Raw genomic sequence first — 22,357 nt, forward strand, 5'->3', positions numbered from 1 at the left:
GTTTAACTTCATTAATTAGTTAAGTATAACTTTTGAATTTTTAAAAAATATTTTTTTATTGATCTCGTCCTCAGGTTCAGTTGCTTCTCTCTTTTCATTCTCGCTAATTTTGTGTTCGATCAAAGGAAACAAAACAAAATATAATCAAATATCATTTGAAGAATTGTAAGAGAAATAAGTATTATAAAATTTGTATAGTGATAATGTTGTAACAACTAGGTTTGTTTTTATAGAAATTGGTTTCTTTCGAGATTGTGGGTCGTTTATTGGGTAGAAGTGTGATGAGTCGAGCAAGGTTGAGTAGGTCGAGCCATAGGTGTAGTGTGTAGAGAAGGATGGGTCTAGTCTTGTTGCATATTTCAAATCGGTCGAGTGTGTTTGTTGCATATTTCAAATGGTGTGGGTAGAGTTCAATTTTCGTGGGTCTGCATATTTCAAATGTGGGTCGAGTGTTGGGTGATGTTGGGTCTAATATAATATTGGATTGATTATCTAATAACATGTGTTATCTATTTTTGAAGGTTATGCCAACTATTTTTGTCTTCGAGTATAACGAGAAATGAGAAATTAAGAAAGATAATTTATTGAAATGACGTTTATAGTCTAGTGGTAAGTGGGCAGCGATTCCTTTTGATTCTGAAATTTGTTTAATAGAATATATAGAAAGTGAGATATACAGAATTATGAATCTAGTTGGCATAGAAAAATTGAGATTATTTTATCTTCTTGATGTGAAACATTGTAATATTCGTTCATTTTATATTGAGTATGATAATAATTTGAGAGCATACTTATATTTTTTATGTGCAAAAGAAATACATGTATTCATGTCGAATTTGAAGTCAATATTGTTTCTCTTGATATTGTTGAAACTAACTGTATCATGTCCGCGGATTTAAATGTGACTGATTTGAATGATGATTGTGTCAATAATGAATACATCTATTATGAAAAAATATGTATGATAAATATTTTAAGGGAACTTTTGTCTCAAATGACCAAAAAAATATATAACTATTTTGAAGGAACTTTTGTCTCAAATAACTATTGTACCAACAATGATGTATTGGAAGATAAAAATAATTTGTGTCAACTCAAACATTACAAAAATGCACACCATGGTCATTGTGGCATTTGTCTAAAGATATGAAAATTTGTTGCAAAAATAAAGGCTGTGCTGAAATGTTTACGCGTTTAGCAAAAATTTATAAGCGAACCGACTTTGACGTGGAGTACGAAACGTTTAAGAAAATATATCTCGATGCTACAAAGTTTTTGGATGAAGTAATTCAATGGATCGATGGACTCGAGCATATAGCCCAAGATCTTGTTATAACATTATGACAACGAATGGTGTTGAATCTATAAATGTAAGACTAAGTGAAGAAAGACAACTTCCAATCATTGCACTACTAGATTCTTCATAGACATTGAATACATCTTGGTTCTCAAAGTATCAAAATGCATATGTGGCATCAACAACAAATTTCACTCCAACTATTGAGTCAATTCTTCGTGAAATGTTTAATAATGGTTGGGGATATCAATTTTATGAAGTGGGACGTCTAGATTTTGAAGTTCGAAGTGCTACAACTAGTGTCATTGTGGATTTGGAATCGAAGAGATGTACTTGTAAAGAATTTGATATTGAGAAGATTCCATGTTCTCATGCAATTGTAACGAGTTACTTGTGTGATGTTATTTTTTTTATTCATTGTGTTCAGAATATTATTCTATTATAATATGACCATTAGCCTAATCTGAGCCAATTTATCCTGTTCTGGATCAGAATGAATGGCCACATAATGATATGTTAGTATTGCCCCCCTGTGATCAAGAGTAGATGTTGAAGAAAAAACAAAACATATTTCATTCTATTGAAGAATTTGATAGAAGATCCTGCTGAATGATATGTAATTTGTTTAAATTTAAAGATAATTAATTTTATTAATGTGTTGAGTTTTGTGTTTTTCTTGACGAAGATAGTAATGTTTTGTGGTAGATTTTTAAGTTTGGGTCGAGTGGGTGGAGTGGGTCGATTTCGAGGTTTGGGTCGGGTGGGTGGAGTTTGGGGTTTGAGGTTAGGTTTTAGAGTTTAGGGTTTGGGTCGAGATTGGGTCGATTTTAAGTCGAGTAAATAATTTGAGTCGAGATTGAGTCTAATTTTTAAACATGTTAACACATAAATAATTTATATTTATGTTAAACATGTTAATATGAGATAATTAAACGATAAAAATTGATAATCAAAAGATACTAATTGAGTTGAACATAAAAATTGATAATGTTATAATATCTAATTGATATCTTATGATGATGATGCGAAATATAATTAGAATGTATCTCAAGTATGTAAATAATTTATAATTATGTAAACATTTTAATATAAGTTTTATATTATAAGTTAAGTAAGTTTCATAAAAATGATAATGTTAAAACATCATGAGAAATGCTACCAAATGTTAAATTGTTTAGTCGAGCCTAATGTTAAAAATGTATCATTTTGTCGAGTCTAATGTTAAGAATGTACTGCAAAGGCCACTCACTCGACCCATGTTTCGTCGAGCATAATGTTTAGTCGACCCATGTTCCCTCGAACCATGTTTAATATGAGTTGAACATCTTATATTTAATGTATCTCAATGGGTCGAGCCTCCATGTTGTTTAGTCGAGCAATGAGCGTGGGTCGAGCCTAATGTTAAATGGGTCGAGCTTGGGTCGTTTTTTTTTTTTTTGGCCTCGATCCTGGCTCGACCCAAAGGCTACTCGCTCAACCCAATGAATTTTTTATTGTTCGGAATAAATTGAGGTGTACTGGAACTATAAAACTCTACTCGAAACTTGTTAAATGGATCGCAAAAACTTGACTCAAAATAAATATAAATTCTAATATATTTAATCCAATGATCACAATTTATCCCAAATACAACAATAAAAATGCTTAAATTCCTCAATCTTCTCATCGTTCAATGAGAGGTATTTTCTCTAAACATTGTAAAAGCTACGGCCGCTAGAGTGTAAACTTCACATTCACCACTGCAATAAAAAAACATATAATTCGAATAAAATTTACGTTGAAATACATCAAATCGCATTGAAATTCTTGTAATAATTTTTAAAATAAAAAAATTGAATCAGAGTTTTTGAGTTGGAAAATCCTTTGGCCTAACTATGTTCATCTCTCAAAATCTTGACAAACACTCAGAGCAATTAGGATGTGTTGAATCATAAGCTCTAAAGGCTTAATAATGTTAAATAATATCTTGTCGGACCTATCTGAGCTGCGGTCTGAATCTATTACACTGATCTTCTAAATTTTAGGCAAACATTTTAACAACACTCAATGCCTATGGAGATGAAAGGATATCAAAATCAGTTTGGTTTTATCCCACGGAACAGCTGGTCACACACCAAATTCTACTCTCATATAGGACATCAAACACTCTATATTATTCTGTTCGCCCTCATTGAAAGCACTTGAAACCACCTGATGAAAATCTACGTCCATCAATGACACATCATGTGACATGAAATGTGTGTACGTCTTTTGCAATTCAATTAATCATCCAGAACATTCTTGAATATGCTGACAAATGATAAAGTAAAATACGTTAATTACTAACTTAATATAATAAACAAAAAAAAGAAAAAACTTACGAAGTCATTCAACCAAGAACTAGGTGTTTCCAATTAAAGAAACTACTTTCTATCGTAAGATTAGTTCAACTCAGATATCCTCGTATTTTTCGTGCAAGAATTAATCACAGCACTTACTCGAGCCCACGATCTACTGGCGAACTTTCTCATTCTCTTCTCAAAAGACAGAGATATCATATCATTCATAACAAGTTCATGCAGTGCCTTATCTGTCATATCCTCTTCGTCAACAGTGACCAATTTTAACTTATAGCCAGAAGCTTTTTGAAAAGAATGCAAAGGCATCTATCTCTCAAGTGGCCTAAGTTCAAGTACAGTTGAGTATGCACCTATATTTGGATCCACCTCCCCTCTTCTCATAGATGGCGTCTCTTCAGGTGTTCTCCTTGATGTCTTGCCATAATCTGAGAGAATAATATTATCATTTTTAAGCTAACAAAATAGTTAAAAATAATATAAATATTGATAAAACTTACCAACATCGGCAGTCACAGAAGGAAATCTCCCAAACATATGTTTCAAGCTCGAGATATCCGTCTGCATACGTTTCAATAGATCCATGATATGAGAAAATCCATCGGCTTGGTCCTTTTGCATCGTCGTAAGTTTATCCTCCAAACTTGTCAAACGAACTTCATAAATATCGGCAAGAGATGTATGATCTCTATGTATAGATGTATACCCCTTGTCTGCCAATGGAGGAGACGATTGGTTCCTATGTGAAGGACCACTATCTCTGGATGGCCGAGGAGATTTTTGGACTTTATCTCGAGATGACCTGTAATATATATATGTGTGTGTGTGTGTGTGTGTGTGTGTGTGTGAATGACTCAGAAAACTGTCGATCCTCAGTCTGTATACCTACTCCATCCTCTGGGCCGCCAATGGATCTTGACTGCACACTACTTTGATACGCTGCTAATCATCTCCTTAGGATTACAATCAACAAAATCGTCATTCATATAGTGCATAGATGACAGCTCCTCCGTGGTGGGAATAAGCATCCCCAAAATATTATATATTAACTATTAACATCAGATAATATAATGAAAAATAGTTAACCAAAAATATATTAGATAATATAAAAGTAAATAAAATGAATTTTTTGTATTTACCTTGGTATGTACACTTTTAAATGCTTTATTCACGTCATGAGTAAAAGGAGAATGATTCTTACTCCATTTCCTAGTCAATCAATGACACATCAAAGGCATTGCTACATTGGGATCTTCCCTGCATCTAGCAAACACTTCAGCCATTGCTGTAAAATATTCATACGTCAAAATCTAGCACAAAAAGTTAAACACATTTATTAGTATGATATAAAATAACAACAATATTTTATAAAATGAACAATATTTAGTTACTTACAATGATAAATAAATCCACTTATGTGGAAGCTACCGTACCCACTGAAGTTTGGATCATTCTCACGACCTGCGACCAAATTTTCATAGATTCTAGCTTCGAGATCTTTTCTTAATCTATAAAGTACTTTCTCGAAAGCTATTCTACCCCATGTATAGTTAATAAAACTATCGAAGTTATTAATTAATCTAATCCACTCTTGATCCAGTGTATCATGTTTATTTTCTAATTGTAGACCCAATAAACTTGACACGAAAAAAAGATTGGCAAATTTCAATTTCTCCGCATATATCTCTTCACCTAATTCATTCTCATACTCATCCATTATAACTATCAAATCCCCCAAACATATACTGTCTCTTCCATCAAAATGTCTCAGCCTAAATTCATCATCATCATGTATCACTGGGTCTAACAAAGAAAACCTTAAGGATCGTTTGCGTTATATGATAGGATCGAAATCTTGATGGTGAGCTGCAATGGCTCGTGTTCTAAGACTGAATTCACCGATGAATTAGATCGAGTTTGGTTTAAAAACCAAGCGGAAATACTCGAAATAATCCTTCGTTGAGAAAAATGATCAGTTAAGTTTTTAACTTGTGCAACTGATTAACTGAAAATAAGAGGGATCATTTTGAACTTCTATCAGTTCAGTTATGGACAGAACTAAACTGATATTATTTGGAACTGGTCAAAAAAGTTTTAAAACTAGTTAAGCAGTAAATAACACAAGATATATTTAAGGATATTCGGATACTTCAACTGCTCTTATGTCACTCCTTCTACCACATCGGGTAGGTTCCACTAATAACTGAAGTCTGCACCTCTCAGTTAGCACATTGTTTAATGTCTCACATGCAAAGACTACATACACAAATTTAACGTCTTTGTGCAAGATTTACAAACACAATCTTTTACGTCTTTGTTTAAAGACTCACTCAACTAATCTATTAAGCTCAACTCTCTGTATATGTGAGTGATTGTGTGTGCGTGTGTGAGAACTGATTTATAAATACAACACGAAAGTGTTCTCACACATTGAGAGAATTGTGCTTCTAAACTAAGCTGATAACACGTTTAGTGTTACCTCAAAACTAGGCTGATTGCTTCTTGTAAGCTGATAAATCTCTTCAGCGTGCCCTTCTTTTTCCACACTTCATAGTTTGTTGATGGTCTTGATCTTGTATTTATACTGCAATGAATTTGTGCATCAAGACTCATCAAATATGTCCGTTTCAGTTTTGAATCCGTTCCTTGAAATGTGTGCCTTGTACTTTCTGACATCCATTCTGGAACATATTGACTTTAAGCTCTGCTGCAACATTTATTGTCCTTTGATTGGATACTTCGATTTGTATCCTTGTGCGAAGCTGGATTCCATTTGGATAAGCTGTCTTGTACAGAAAACTGATCGACTGCAACTGATGCTCTGAACTGATCTTCAATTGGGTTTCCAAACTGCTCAGCAACTGGTCTTCAGTTGGGCTGGTGAAATCAGTTGGCTCGTCCGTTGAACTGATTTCACTGTTTCAGTTGAACTGGTCAGCTGGGTTTTTCATCAGTTGAACTGGTCAGCTGGGCTTCTGAAGGTCTTCAGCTGAACCACCTATCAGCTGGACAATCAGTTGAACTGGTCTATGATACTTCTGTTGGACTGTTCAGTTTGAACGATCAATTGGCGCGTTCAGTTGGTGATACGATAGCTTCGGTTTTAGCTCGTTAACTTATCTCAGCTACCTACGCACTTAGGTAAACTGATTAGAAACAAAATAACAGGTTTTGTTAACATCAAAATCAGGATTGCGAACATGAAATGTTCCAACAATATACCATCAAATATTCATCAAATCTACTATCATAACTCTCTCTACTCATCAAAAATCATAACAATTGATTGAAACTGTTATAATCTTTAGAACATATAATTAAATTATCAAATTGTGTATGATGGATCAAATATTCCATTTCTTTATTATTAAAAAATAGTACCGTTTTTTAGAAGTCTCAACATATTTTGATCCTAAAATTATCATACAATTTAAAAATTGATCCCATCCAAGCTTCATGAGGAAGTAAATATGCGAAAAAAATTGTTATTAATTGACAAAAATTAAAATTGAGTCGTGCTATAGTAAAAAAGTGGGTCAAGTAACTGAGATTTGGGTCGACTAGGCTACTCTACCCAAATATCACGCCTCGACCCATCATGTGGGTTGAGTTATTTACATCTGGGTTGTGCTCGACCTAGGTGTTACGCTTCGACCCAAAATTCGATTTAGGTCGCGGTGTCGAATTGTCGAATTTTGGGTCGCAGTGTGTGTGGTGTGTCGAAATCGATAGATTTACGATGGAGAATAGGTCGAACCAAGAAACTAAGAAATCGATCTATACTCGAAGAAGATGCTAACCGAATTTGTAAGTCGAGCTCGACCCAATCAAAAATTTAGTGGTAAAAATCAAAATAATAAGTTGAGTTGAAACGTCCACTACTTTTTTTTTTAAATCATAAACTCGAAAATTATTTATTAAAATAACTTAACATTACCATAAATCAAACTAATTTAACAATTGATATCTCAAGTGCATAAAAATCCCTAAATCGTCAACTAACCAAAAATCATAGGTCGACCTTTAAAAAGATCAATTAACAATAAAATAAAGCATAAAAATCCATAATTAAACCATTAACATAAATCCTTCAAATCTTTTATCTATCAATCTAGTGCAGAAATTAAATGTCTCTCGGGAATGTACTGTCGCACTCGATCCACTCAAGCGTCAGCGCCTCCGCATATCATCAAATCCTACAACATTCAAACCTAGTGAGTCTAATGACTAATTACGTTCTAAACATGAGTAGCAAATAATACATATACAATCACATGCATTAAAAAGCATACTTTCATTTAAAATAGCTTTTAAGCATAAATAAATCACAAATCGTAAAATAATTTAATCGTAAAGCTTTCAATCCTTTATCATTTTGGGTGAAGTTTGATACTTGAAAGTGACTAGCATTTATCCTCTGGTCTACCGATCAGTCTTCAGCTCCACATGGCCCATGGAGACGGGCACTAGGCACCGCCATGGAAATACGATCGTCGGGATCCCTCTAGGGCCTTTTCCTGTAAACGGGCTCCCTCTGGGGCCTTTTCACTCACGACATTCCCACAAAAATTGTAAGTTCACCATTCCTTCTTAAAACGGATCCCCCACATATCATCTATCCTTTGTCAAAGTCAATTCACATCCCTCAAAATATTTTTCTTTTTCTTTTAAAAGCTATAATATCGTAACTTTCCAAAAATAGCATTTTAACAGTAAAAATTGCACAGCTTTACCAGAAATCATAAAAATTCATTTTTTTTCATCAAAATAATCATTTTAAATCATTTAACATGCGTTATGACCCTTAGGGACGCTGCCAACCTTTTATGTATTACCTAAATATAAAATGACTGTTTGCTCCTAGACGTAATATTTCTCGATTTTGACTTTTTCTTACTTTTAATTACATGGGCTTATCTCAAATAATTATTTAAGCTTAAATCTAATTTTTTATAATTTTATTCAGCTTAATTCGATGCTTTCGATTTAAATCTATATTTACTAATTTGTGAGGCGTTTAATTTTCGAATAAATTCAAAACTTAATATTTTCTTCCTATATTTTAAACATAGACTTTTAATTATCTAACTACCCTTGTAAGCCATCAACCACCCACGTGGAACCATGGTTCGAATTTTTTGTTCATTAATTCTCAATTTCGACCCATGCAAAGACCAATCGAGCCAAATCTTAATTCCATCGAGCCACAGCCGAGCCACCTCGAGCCAGGCCCTAGCCACCTAGGGACCCTATTGAACCTCACTGACCCAAGGACCCAGCCCCTAACTCACGCAAATCTCCCCGAACCTAGACCCGATGCTGCGTGTTTGCTTCTTTGACATACTAGGACTCCTACTCGGTTTAGGACTCACGTGCCCCCTTAACCCATGATCCCCTCTGACCCTCACCTTCCTCGGACCATGCTCAAACCCAGCCTAACCAACCCCGAGCCCCTGAACCAATGCCGCAAGCCTTGTAATCAGAAATAAGCTGCGCATCCCTCCTATGCGCAAGAGTCCCACTTCGCGTGGGGTTCCTTGCACCAGCCACCACCAAGCTCTAGACTTTCTGACCCTCTCTGGACTACCCCGAGCCCCTATCCTAGACCACCTAGCCAAGCCCTTAGCCCCTCCGATGCCGCAGCTCTCGGCCGCACACCTAGACACGCATGGGAAGAGTCCTACCCCATGTGGACTCTTCACCAGCCGCTTCCCACGAGTCCTAGCCTTGCTAGGACTCTTCATAGCTCTAACCTACGTCCAGCACAGGCCCCGACCCAAGCCCTAGCCGAACCGCGAGCCACCATGCACACCATCCGCGCCCTTGATTCGAGTATGCGGCCAAAACCCAACAAAACCCCATGTGAGTTATCCCCTTGTCACCTATGGTTCCAGCCTTTGTTTTCCTTTAAATTATTCATGTTCCAACCATATTTCATCCTACGTTGGCAGTGTACTCGTTGAAAATCATAATACTATCATAAATACATAAAAACGTTGAAAACTTTGAAAATAATCGTAATATTTTTGAAAATAATCGTTCTACCGTAAAAATAATCAAACACCTATATTTTTCATGCATAAACAATTAAAACATGCATAATATGGTTTGAATGATACGTCAAAGGGTTTAAAAAACGTGCTTTTGCGTTTAGAACGCTCGAATACGTGATCGTCGGCAAGAAAGAACGAACGGGCGACGAAGAATCCTAGTTTTTCTCCTTAAAGAATTTTCGAAATTTTTGTGTGATGTAGGTGTAAAAATCGGCTGGTTTTTTCTCTCAAAAGACCTAGGATTGCATTTTTATAGATTTAATTTTGCAAGATAATGGGCTTAGGTTTTGGGCTTCCAAGTATATGAGCAATTGGACCTACTCAATTTAGTTAAATTGGGCCCAATAACTCTTATTTAATTGAAACATAAAAGTGTATAAAATTTAGTTTCCAAAAATAATAATTTTGATCTTTTAAAAACTCTTCGTTTGTCCAAAACCGGCTTCCCGGGTAAAATCGAGCTCGACTCGTAAAATAATTTGAACTCTACTATTTTTAGTAAAATTAAATCATTTTTAATCATATTAAGAAGCCTTGAAAATATTAAATGAAAAATATTTATTCTTGTCTGGGTCGTCTCTGGTCTCCTTTCCCCTGCCTATTATCGAATATTCAGGTAAAATCCTTCAATTTCATGAAATCCTGTTGAAGGAATGAGTGTGCTAGTGCCTCGAATGCATTTCGAACACTATATTCTCCAATGAGCTGCAATAGCTCATGTTCTAAGAATATTAACACCGATGAATTAAATCGAGTTTGGTTAAAACCAAGCGGAAGAAACTCGAAGTAATCCTTCGTGAAGAAGACTGTTATTAGAAAACAGTTTAACTTATGTAAACTGAATAACCGAAAAAAGACAGATTAGTTTTTGCATTCTTTTGTTAAGTTATGGTGACAATTGAACTGACGAATGCGCTAACTGATCGAAACAGTTTGAAAACAACAGTTAATCAGTTAAATACACAAGATATGTTTATGGATGTTCGGAGACTTCAACTGCTTCTACGTCACCCCGTCTACCACCACGGGTAGATTCCACTAGAAGACTTTGATTTATACAACACTTTGTACAAACCCACTCAGCTAGGACTTACACTATTGGCTAAACTGAACTCCTAGCTACGACTGAAGGCAGCACCTTCCAGCCAACACTTCTTTAACGTCTATGTGTCAAAGACTACATACACAAGTTTTACGTCTTTGTGCAAGATGGTATTTCAGTGGATTTGAGAGTGAGTGTGTGTGTGAGAACTAAACAAGAATGTTCTCACACTGAGGGAAAATGACTTCTAAACTAAGCTGATACAACGATGAAGAATTCTCTCTGGGCTTTAAGTGCTTCTAAAAGCTGATATGCAACTGAGCGTGCCCTTTACTGTTTTTCTTCTCAACTCTCTCGTATATATCTCTTCTTTGAGTCTTCACTGATCTTCTCTTTATATAGACGGGAAAAGCTGATCGTACAATGAGACTCAATTATTGTATCCGTTGCATTTGAATCGGCTCCTTGGACTTTGTGCTTCGACTTTTTGACTGCCCTTCTGGAGCGTTTTGTCTTTAATACTCTGATGCAACGTCCATTATTGTCCTTTGACTGGACAAAGGCTTTGTACCTTCTCGCACAGCTGGAATCCATTTACTGTAAGCTTGTCTTGATCTGCAACTGAAAGATTCTGACTGATGCTTTGAACTGGTCAGCTGGACTGGTCTTCAGTTGGGCTAGTGAAATCAGTTGACTCGTCAGTTGAACTGATTTCACTCCTTCAGTTGAACTGTTTAGCTGGGTTCTTCGTCAGTTGGACACATCATAGGCTGGCCAGGCTTTTGAGATCTTCCTGCTGAATCACCTATCAGTTTGGACAATCAACTGAACTGCTTGTTTGAAGAATCAGTTAGACTGATTTAGTCTCGGCAATCAGTTTGTTCAATCAGTTGGCATCTCCGATGGCTTCAGTTGGTTTCGTAAACTGATTAATTCAGTTTTAGCTGCCTGCTCACTAAGGTAGATTATTAGAAACAAAATAATAAGTTTTGTTAGCATCAAAATCAAGATTGCGAACTTGAAAAGTTCCAACACATGTCATATAATCATTTAATCATGCAATCATACCTTTAATCATATAATATGCATCAAGTAAGCATTTAAAATCAATTAAATAAAATAATTAAGTAATTCAAATAATTTGCATACATGTGATTTACGTATGTTTGGTTTTTAGGACGTTACATGAGTTCTTACCAAAACGTGATTATCTCTTTGGATTTTTTCTAAACCAATATATTGTAGATTCATTGTTACAACGTTGAGTGAGAAGGCAAACAAATTTGACAAAAATAGTGATGCGACCAGAAATTTGGAAGATTGGGAAGAGTGTAGTGAGATTTAAGTTGTGTGGAAGATTGAGAAGAGTGGCTACTGTGAGAGGTAGGTTTTGTTAAGTATTTTAGGTTTTTTAATTTAATTAAAATTTAAGTTTTATTATACATAAAATTTAAATTTAAGTACACTAATATTTGACAAAATTAAGTTTTAAATAAATTTAAATAAATGATAAAAAAGTAAAATACATTTCGCACCACCTCCGGATTTCCTCATTTTCCCATATAATGCCTAATTGCCTACCCCGGAAATGACCCATAATATAAAAATTATTCATAATGATTGATTGCAAGAAAAACTGAATTCAACAACTTTCAGATCTAATAACATTTGCATATAGCAGTTTGATATCCATCACTGTTTCATCTCCATATTCATTAGTAAATTTCTCAAATTTTGTTGGGCTGTACAGTACCCTTGATTCCTGCTATTGTTGGTATATGTTAAATTTTTTTGTTGTGCTTTCTCTTTCGTATGTGGTCTTTGTCCCACCCTCTTTCAGCGCCACCATCAACTGCCCATTGGTTCTCATTACTTCGTATCTATATATATATATTTATAAAATAAAATTTATTAAACTCCCATTGTTAAAGTACAGAAAACAAACAATTGACACCCGGTATTCATTCATTCCCTCTTCTCAATCTAACATAAGCAATAAAGCTTTTTGATGCAGGTTTTTGGTTTAGTGGGTAGCAGAATTTGTAGTCTTTTTTACTGTTCTTGGACTTTGGCTGTCGGTTTTAGCTAATATCTTGTATACCCTTTGGCAGAAAGGGATCTGGGTTGGCTTTCAATGTTTTTGTCATTATCTTGAACCCGAAGATTTTCTTGGAGGAAACTAAATAGATCTGAAACGTGTCAAGAAAAGACCTATTTGGAATTTCTATGTTTTATTGCAATTTCTGAGTTCTCGGCTCGATGGTGTCATCTGGATAGTTGGAGATACCGTTATCTTCAGAAGCTTATTGATTTCTGGCCTAAGATTGTGCATTACACCCACGTTTTGTCTTGCTTTCAGAGTGATACTGGTTGAGCCATTTTGATGGTTAAAAGTGGCGTTGTTGGGGGGAATGGGGTTTTCTACCCAATCGTTGGTTTTGCTTCATGCGTGGCTTTTATTTACTTGTCTTTTGGGGACTTGTGGATCGATATTCGTAGTGACACAAAACTGAGTTTTGTGGAAAGAAATGGCAGCCAGTTCATCGTGGATGGTAGGCCTTTCTATTTTAATGGATGGAACTCTTACTGGATGATGGATCATGCTGTTGATGTATCAAGGAAACCTAGGATCAGAGCAGTATTGCAAGCTGGTGCTAAAATGGGACTCACTGTGTGTAGAACTTGGGCTTTCAATGACGGTGATTACAATGCTCTACAAATCTCCCCTGGCCGGTTCAATGAAAATGTTTTCAGAGTAAGAATAAATTTTTGTGTTGATCTGTTTTATTAGAGTATAATGAAGCTCTTCAGTTGCATAGAGTCTGACCTTTAGTTTCTGAATTTGATGACGGTCTAATGTTTTTTCCAAGATTTTGTCCCTAGTTTATGTTTATTTTAGTAGGGAGTTTGTTTAATGTGATTTCAGTGATAATAGCTGCATTTTCTGTGATCGAGGTAAATAGTCTATCTAATGTGGACTTCATTTTGTCTGTTTCTGTGAGGATGTACTGTCTTTGTTATCACTGTTTCTCCGATATATTATTAGCTGAAGTTGAGGAAAATTGATACAAAATATAGAATAGTTGATGAATCCGCAAGTAAATCACATTCCATATCTCTTAATGTGTAACCTGTTCATAAATTAGAATTACAATACTGAAGGGCTAGACTACCATTACATGCACCATCTTGAAACATAACTTGTATGTGTTTGTTTCCCTTTCCTCTGTTTATCAGATGTCTTTTTAGTGACGATGGCCCACAAATTCTCGGATATGGTAGTTTAATAATGTTATCTTATTTGAATGATCTTAACGAATTCCATATGCAATTTCAGGCCTTGGATCATGTTATTGCTGAAGCTAGAAAGTACGGGATACGGCTAATCCTATGCTTGGTTAATAACTTGCAAGCATATGGTGGAAAGACTCAATATGTTAAGTGGGCATGGGAAGAAGACGTTGGCTTAAGTTCTTCTAATGACTCGTTCTTTTATGATCCGACTATCCGACACTATTTCAAGAATTATATTAAGGTAACTTAATTATTGATCATCTGTTCTCTCTAAATCTTTAAATTGTAACTTGTTAGATGCCGCTTCAAATGTTCTTTAAAAAACAAAAAAAATCGATAGTTTGGTTTGCTTACCTGGAGGCTGCAAACTAGTGAACATGACGTGTATGATTTGGCTTTTCTTTCCAAATTTAGAATGTTATAAATTGTGCTCACATCATGGAGCCTGCAAATTCTGATTATCTCTTATGATTCTAACATATCAACTCTTTACCTGAACTCAAAGCTCCTTAAATTTTGGTCAAAAACAAAAATAATTTGAGCTTGGAAAACGTTGTATTGTCTACTTTTCTCATTTCCTTTCCTTCATAGAATTTGAAACCTCACATTGAAGCATGGCCCATCAAGTTCCATTCTGCTCTTATGATATTTATCGTCACACGTAAATGCATTTATAATCTTTAGTCTTTACCTTCAGTAGTGATGAACTACAAATGCTATCTTTAGATGGTGCCAAAAACGAAAACTCTCGAAAGTGTTAACTCGTGATGCCTCAAGTCATTTTGTAATAAACTGAATTGCCTGATAACGAAAACCTAATGTAAAGTAAAGAGCTCATTCCAAAAAAACACCGATGGTAAAACCTGAGGAGTTTATTCATTTTCAAATAAGAAGATGAAACAATTTGACCTCTGGATTTCTCTCATCCAACTATCATATTTTCTCCGGCCCAAAATATTAGAGTCACATTTTATCCGAAATTAATTTCTGCTATCCTTTATACCTCTCTTTAACTATTGATCATCATCCTATTCTTATCAAGTAGTTCCTTCCTGTATATCTTTTATGCATTCAGAGTATGAAAAATATGTTATGTTTGACTATCTTTAACCTCCCGTCTCTGGGAAGAATAGTGAAACTTGTTGTTTTTCCAGAATTAATAAAGCCAAACGCATACTACTGATTTCTATTAACTTACACTTGAATCTGAAACTCAAAGTGCTGTCTCTTAAATTTGTAAGTTATCTTAATTTTGACGTCTTAATATTCAGCCTAGAGATGTTCTATAATTTCAGTAATTCTTTTACGGAGTATTTGTCTCTTAAATTTGTAAGTTATCTTAATTTTGACGTCTTAATATTCAGCCTAGAGATGTTCTATAATTTCAGTAATTCTTTTTCGAAGTATTGCAGTGCTACACTGAAGATGGTATGTATATATATATATACACAAACACACACACACACACACACACACACACATGTAGTGACAAACCTGTCGAGAATGACCAAGAACAAATAGTGAAAAAAACTTAGCCACCACTTTTCGCATATGCGTACCTTTCCTTCTTTTTAAAAGAGCTGAAACTTAACCAAAAATATCATTTTTTTGCTTTATTTTTCTTTCTTTTATATATGCAAACAAGGAAACTGAAGAATATTTAGCTCGGCCATTTAATTGTATTTTTCTGATTTCCTCTCTGGCAGACTGTTCTAACAAGGAAGAACACCATCACAGGGATTGAGTACAGGGACGATCCAACAATTTTTGCTTGGGAGTTGATCAATGAACCCCGCTGTATGACTGATAAATCTGGTGATACACTTCAGGCAAGTACAATGTTGTAAATGACGGGAGGCGGTGGCGGGGCGGTCAGCGACCGCCTACCTCCTTGGCGCCTAGGCGGTTGTTTTTTTAGCAATTTTTTTATAGGTAATTATATATAATAATGTAATGTAATTACAAATAATATATAAATGCAAACTAACAAGATAATTAAGGTTGTGGTTAATGACGGTGGTGGCGGCTGCAGTTGGAGGTGGTTTGAGGCATGTGGTGACTGATGGTGGAGAACATTTGAAACCAAAAGTAAAATCAAAAGAGAGTGATATGTGTTTTTATTATATTTAGGGTTTTTAAATTGATTGAATTTGACTGAATTTTAAAATTATTTTAGGTTGACAGTTGATTAGGATTTTTAAATCATTGACCGCTTCCCGCCGCCTCCACTGTCTCCCTCACTTGCTCGTCCGCCGGATACCCTCAGACCGCTTATAGAGACCGCCATGGACAAAGGCGGTCGAGGGTCGCCTACCACCTGGACGGCCGCTTTGACCGCCATTTAGATAACTGGTCTGCAAGTAGTTATCTTAGTAGGAAAGCTCTAAGTATTTTTATTCGAAACATGCAGTGTACTAAGGATGATCAGTTTTGAGCTTCCTTTAACTCAGTTTTGGCTATGATCTTCTGCGTGTCAAGTCAAGACATTGTCTTTTCTTTAGTAAAATTATTTTGATCTGCTCTTATGTGTTTGACATGACGAGCAATGTCTATTGTGAGACGGGATTCTCGTTATACAGATGTTGAATGGCTAATGGGGGGTTTGGAGAGTGTACTATCTCTTATTAGATTGCAGTCAGATTGGAAACTAATCTTGTTATGTTGTTCCAAGCATGCTCAAGTGTCACTTTCCAATGCCAAAAATTGTGAGCTACCTCTCTTGACTAGTATTTAAAACATTATATTCATGTCAATCTCGTGTCATAGTTCTCGTCTTACAAATAGTTGAATAATATCTTCTCCATCTTATAGTGATACGCCGATCCGATCCGAATGTGAAAGGAAATTTTGAGCAACCTATGACTTGAGATTAAATAAATGTTGTATGCTTCTTATCCAATAGAAACACGGGTTCTTGGCACAAAACCCCCTCCAGATCTCTTTGTTTTTGTGTATGTTCCATCCTCGATCCAATCATAGTATCTTTATTAAGGTTTGTCTGGATGTAAATGACATCTTGTGTAACTGCAGGATTGGATAGAAGAAATGTCAACTTTTGTGAAGTCAATTGACGGGAAACATCTGCTGACTGTTGGTCTTGAAGGATTTTACGGACCGAAAAGTCCTAAACGGTTAACTGTCAATCCAGAATTGTGGGCATCTGATGTAGGAACTGATTTTGTTCGTAACTCGAAGATTTCAACCGTTGATTTTGCATCTGTACATATTTACCCTGATCATTGGTGAGCTGAGCTATTTATCTGCACATAATATGTTCCACGATTTTATTTTTATCAGCTATTCGATATTTTTACTTCTTGACTTGAAAGTCTGGATTCGCCCCTTCCTGTTTGAAGGTCGCATGATACGGGATTTGAGTCTAGATTAAAATTTGCTGCCAAGTGGATGCTATCTCACATCGAAGATGGTGACAAAGAGCTGAAAAAGCCAGTACTGTTCACAGAATTCGGCTTATCCAACGAGAACAAGGATTTTGACCATTCCCAAAGAGAGAGATTCTTCAAAGTCATTCTTGATATCATATACAAATCTGCCAAATTAAACCAGTCCGGTGCAGGATCTTTAGTCTGGCAGTTCCTGGTTGAAGGGATGGAAGAGTTCAACGACGAATTCGGGATCATTCCATGGAACAGAGCATCAATGTATCAGTTATTCACCGAACAGTCTTGTAGACTTGCGAGAATTCAAGGGGCTTTACCTTCACAAATGGAGTACTTGAGAAGACTATGTGCCGCCCGGTAAACTATAAAAAAGAATACATATCTTTACTATGTTAGACGAATCATTAAAAATCTACATGTGACTGAGTGAGTGATACATGTTTGAATGTTTTGTTGGTTTTGGTTGATTGTTTCAGAGTGAGAGAAACAAGAATCAACATATAGAGGTGCATGATAATCATCCCTATGAAAAAACATGTGCAGAGATTTTTTGCTGCATTGTTGTTTGAATCTGTATCGAAGATAAAAGCATGAACGATCTACCATACTAAGCAAATTGTTCCTTTTTGTAGCCAATTAAATGGTTGAGCGATAGAACTTTGGTACTTCTGCCCAGTAAATAAATCAGTAGTTAAAAAAGTCTAAACAAATACGTTCGGCGTGTTCTCGAGAAAAAAATGATTTATTACTATATCATAAAACAACTTAATATTGTAAATTATTCGATCCTTAATCCCAATGAGATAAACCGTAGAGAACACTTCGACAATTCATATATTAAAGGTAAAAAAAAGTGAAATGTGGGCATTTTTAAAAATAAAAAGTAATTTTGGAGCGTCCCACAAAATCTACCGAAATTAAATAAGCATTCATCAAAGTGGGCTTACCGTGTGACTCAAATCAATTATGACATTGGTTCTTTGCATGTTCATCTAAGAAATATGGTCATGATTTTTTAACAGTGAATAAAAGATTAAAAGCTGAAATATGAAATCAGTAAACAGGGAGTGTAAAAGTCATTTTTGGGAAAAAAAAAATTACTGGGAAAATGCCCACCTTTTCTCTTAGTATAAGTCCACTCTTGGATATAAGATCATTCGAATTAACTCAAGTTAGAAACAACCTCATATTAAAGAAAAAACAGATAGATTGATTGGCTTGTGACAACTAAAACAAATAATCAAATATGTAAAAGGCATGACACGTGAACACACCAGATTTTGACAATTTCATCTGCAAAATCATCCTATTATCTTCTATTTTAACTATAGCATGAATTTTTGACAATATTATTATTTCACTCTCGAGCCTTCTAAGTGCGTCTGTTGTATAATAATTGTAAAAGAAAATCAGAATTTCATTCATTAACCACAAATAAAAATACGATAAATGTAAAAAATCACAATCACAATTTTTTATGAATTTAATTTCATACACCTTTATAGATGGAAACAAAATCAAAATCTCATATTCATTAACCACAAAAATCAGAATCTCATACACCTTTATAAATCTAAATCAAAATCTCATATTCGAAATTACTAAAATACAAGGATGACAATCGACTTACACTGCTAAGCTTGACCTTGAATTGCCTTCTTTGAAACCAGAAAGAGAGGCCATAGATCAGCGGATGAATTTTCTTGGGGGAAGTCTGATGGATTTTTATTTTTCTGAGAAAACATCCGATGAATTTGGTAGATGGAGAAGATATGATTATTTGGGTGGAGAAAATTATATATTATGTAAATAATAAAAGGGAAAAAATGTAAACTTGGCTTTGTAGGGAGTTGAAACTAAAACTATGGTGTTGTCAGTTACTCATTTCTAAATTTACTCGTAAATTCCTTGTGTTCTCGTTGTTGATCCAATCAGTTCAAGTATGTGTTTAATTTCAAATCATCTGAGAAGAACATGCTAAATTCTGTATCAGCTGTGAATTATTTCACTATAGTAATGTTCCATCCATATAAGAAATTTATTCAGTAGCTTTAATCATTCAAATTGTCAATAATCTGTCGAAGTGCACCATATGATTTTGTCCTATCAGTGTTGAGCATAGCTTGTGTGAGCTATACGAGTACTTTCTGGTCAGATTTATATCAATTGTTTAATATCATCAAAATTTGGAGCGGATTAAAAAATTTAAAATTTTACTTGTAAATTTATGAAGATTATAGTTCTCCTCAATTAAATCTTCCGAGTCTTTCCCCTGCTACTCTTCCTAGAGCTGCATCTGACTGTGGCAGTAACATTTTGTTTATGTCATGCCCTTTCCTATTATAGATCATTAAAGTCCTCGGTGTTATATTTTATGCTTGATTCTAAACTTGGTGCACATATATGAGATATTCATGATATCTTATATTAGCGAAATTGCTAATAACAAAAATATAGAGGTAGGGAACGAAAGCAATATCGTAAAGATACAGATAGAGCGGCATTTTCAGGAGCCATCTTTATCTAATTATACTCAATATAGCAATCTATAAATGAAAAGTTTTCGAACCACTGTCGATGAGTAAGTATATCCATGTTCGACATAGGGAATTCATCCTTTGGACAGGCCTTGTTGATGTCTCGATAGTCGACAATCAAAAACAGTATACGAAAATGAGCATACTATTGAAAGTATGAATATCGTGTATAAAATAACAACAATAAAATAGTAAATCAAACCGAGTCTTGTACGAAGTACAGTTTCCTTAAAACAAATTTATCCCCTCCGACGGTGTTTCGAGGATCTCGACGGACAACTGTTTCCCAGGATACAACGGCAAAATCTTGCAGCAACTTAGCACGAAGTAACTTCACCAGTGAACCGAAAACATATCTTCACTTTATCACCGAAATTTAACGGAGGCCAAATGGAAAGCAAACAAGATGCAATGCAAGAAAATGCTTGAAAGAGATCTTGAGTGTTTGTAAAAACCATTTTTATGCATATGGAATGAGAAAATGAACACACTATTTATAATCCCCAAAGTGCACACCAAGAGTCATGCAAGATTAATCAATTAATCTTCCCATTAACTCAAGAATATAAAGAGCCAAAAGTCTTCAATTAACTCAAGAATTGGAAAGTCAAAAGCCACTTCCACAATCATGAGCCACAATTAACTCAAGAATGTGGAGAGTCAAAAGACACCTCCACATTCATGAGACATAATTTTTATTCAATCTTTAAATTTACTTGAAATTTCCAACAATCCCCCACATGAATGAAAATTGATACAAATCTTGATGACAAAGTTCTACAGTTGAATCCTGCATAGGATAGGTAGGTGTTACCCTTTGAACCTTCCCTTATAAAATATATTTGCTTTACTAGCTGACCAGTAGACATGATGTCCTTGAACTGTTCTGCCATTTATGTAAATTAAAATATACTTCACACAAGGCTCTCCCTGATACTATTCAGTTCTCATGATCGTGTTCGTTTTGGCCATGAACACACGTCTGGTTCTACGAGAGGATCTAGAATTGAGCCTAACAATTCCTTCGAAGCGGTCCCACTTCTCTCTCACATAGGTGATTCTATATTCTTCTCATCAGAATCATTAAAATCCGTAAGCTTATCCTCAATATTCACTGTTTCATAATAGGAATGGACTAGGGATAACCCCACAGTGATATACCAAATCAGTGCGATTAGGTTGTCCCATTGAACCTGGTTCTTGGGATCTCCATTCAGCGTAGGTTGGGTTTTCCTTCGCACCAATTTATTCTATAGGCTTGAGCCCCATTCCCCTTTGACGATTTCGTAACTAACTCTCTGTTTAATCCGTTGTTTAGCGGATCCGTTATATTATCCTTTGACTTTACATAGTCAACAGAGATAACTCCAGTTGAGAGTAGTTGTCTAATGGTATTGTGTCTACGACGTATATACCTAGACTTACCATTATACATATTATTTTGTGTCCTTCCAATAGCAGATTGGCTATCACAATGTATGCATATAGCCGTCACAGGTTTTTCCTATCATGGAACATCTTCTAAGAATTGATGGAGCCATTCAGCCTCTTCAGCACATTTGTCGAGAGCTATAAACTCAGATTCCATTGTGGATCTAGCTATTACACTCTGTTTAGAAGATTTCCAAGCAATTGCTGTACCTATTAAAGTGAATATAAATCAACTTGTAGATTTTGAGTTTTTCATGTCAGATATCTAGTTAGCATCACTATATCCTTCAATAACAGCGAGATATCTTGTATAGTGCAGTCCAAGGTCACGAATGTACCTTAAGTACCTTAGCAACCTGATAATTGCTTTCTAGTGTTCAACCCTGAGTTACTCGTGAATCTACTCAATTTGCTTACTGCATAAGAAAAGTCTGGTCTTGTACAACTTATTAAGTACATCAGACTTCCAATGACTCGATAGTATTTTAATTGAGATATACTCTCACCTCGATTCTTTGATAGATGCTGACTGGTATCTATCGGGGTTCTAACTAATGCAGAGTCATCTTTATTGAATTTCTCAAGTATTTTGTCCACATAATGTGACTGACTTAGAACTAGGCCTTCAGATGTTCTTTGAATTTTAATTCCAAGAATCACATCGACTAAGCCCAAATCTTTCATTTCAAATCTTAAGTTTAATAACTTATTAGTGGATTTAATCATTTTATCATTACTACAAATGATGAGTATGTCATCTACGTAAAGACATAAAATAACATATCCATTTTCAGTATTCTTTATGTATACAAATTTGTCACATTCACTGAATTTAAATCCACTTTCTATCATGGTTTTATCAAATTTTTCGTGTAATTGCTGTGGTGCTTTGTTTTAAGCCATACAGAGACTTCATCAGTTTACAAACCTTATTTTCTTGCACAGTCGTAGAAAATCTCTCAGGTT

General features: G+C 35.1%; 1 protein-coding gene across 4 annotated transcripts; it reads left to right on the top strand.

Moving 5' to 3' along the window:
- The first annotated feature begins 12,483 nt into the window (after nt 1-12,483).
- Nucleotides 12,484-17,993, top strand: LOC140987865 (mannan endo-1,4-beta-mannosidase 2-like). Of its 4 annotated transcripts, none has more exons than XM_073456579.1 (6): nt 12,484-12,502; nt 12,840-13,483; nt 14,066-14,263; nt 15,729-15,851; nt 17,053-17,264; nt 17,379-17,993. In XM_073456579.1, exons 2-6 carry the CDS (start codon nt 13,112-13,114, stop codon nt 17,782-17,784), a joined length of 1,311 nt encoding a protein of 436 aa, XP_073312680.1. In that variant the 5' UTR covers nt 12,484-12,502; nt 12,840-13,111; the 3' UTR covers nt 17,785-17,993. The 4 variants fall into 4 exon arrangements, with proteins under 4 accessions (XP_073312680.1, XP_073312677.1, XP_073312678.1 ...); XM_073456576.1 differs by lacking the exon at nt 12,484-12,502 and adding an exon at nt 12,536-12,685; XM_073456577.1 differs by lacking the exon at nt 12,484-12,502 and adding an exon at nt 12,594-12,742.
- Nucleotides 17,994-22,357: the final 4,364 nt, after the last annotated feature.

Source organism: Primulina huaijiensis, chromosome 11, assembly GCF_012295235.1.
Source record: "Primulina huaijiensis isolate GDHJ02 chromosome 11, ASM1229523v2, whole genome shotgun sequence".
Classification (NCBI taxonomy): domain Eukaryota; kingdom Viridiplantae; phylum Streptophyta; class Magnoliopsida; order Lamiales; family Gesneriaceae; genus Primulina; species Primulina huaijiensis.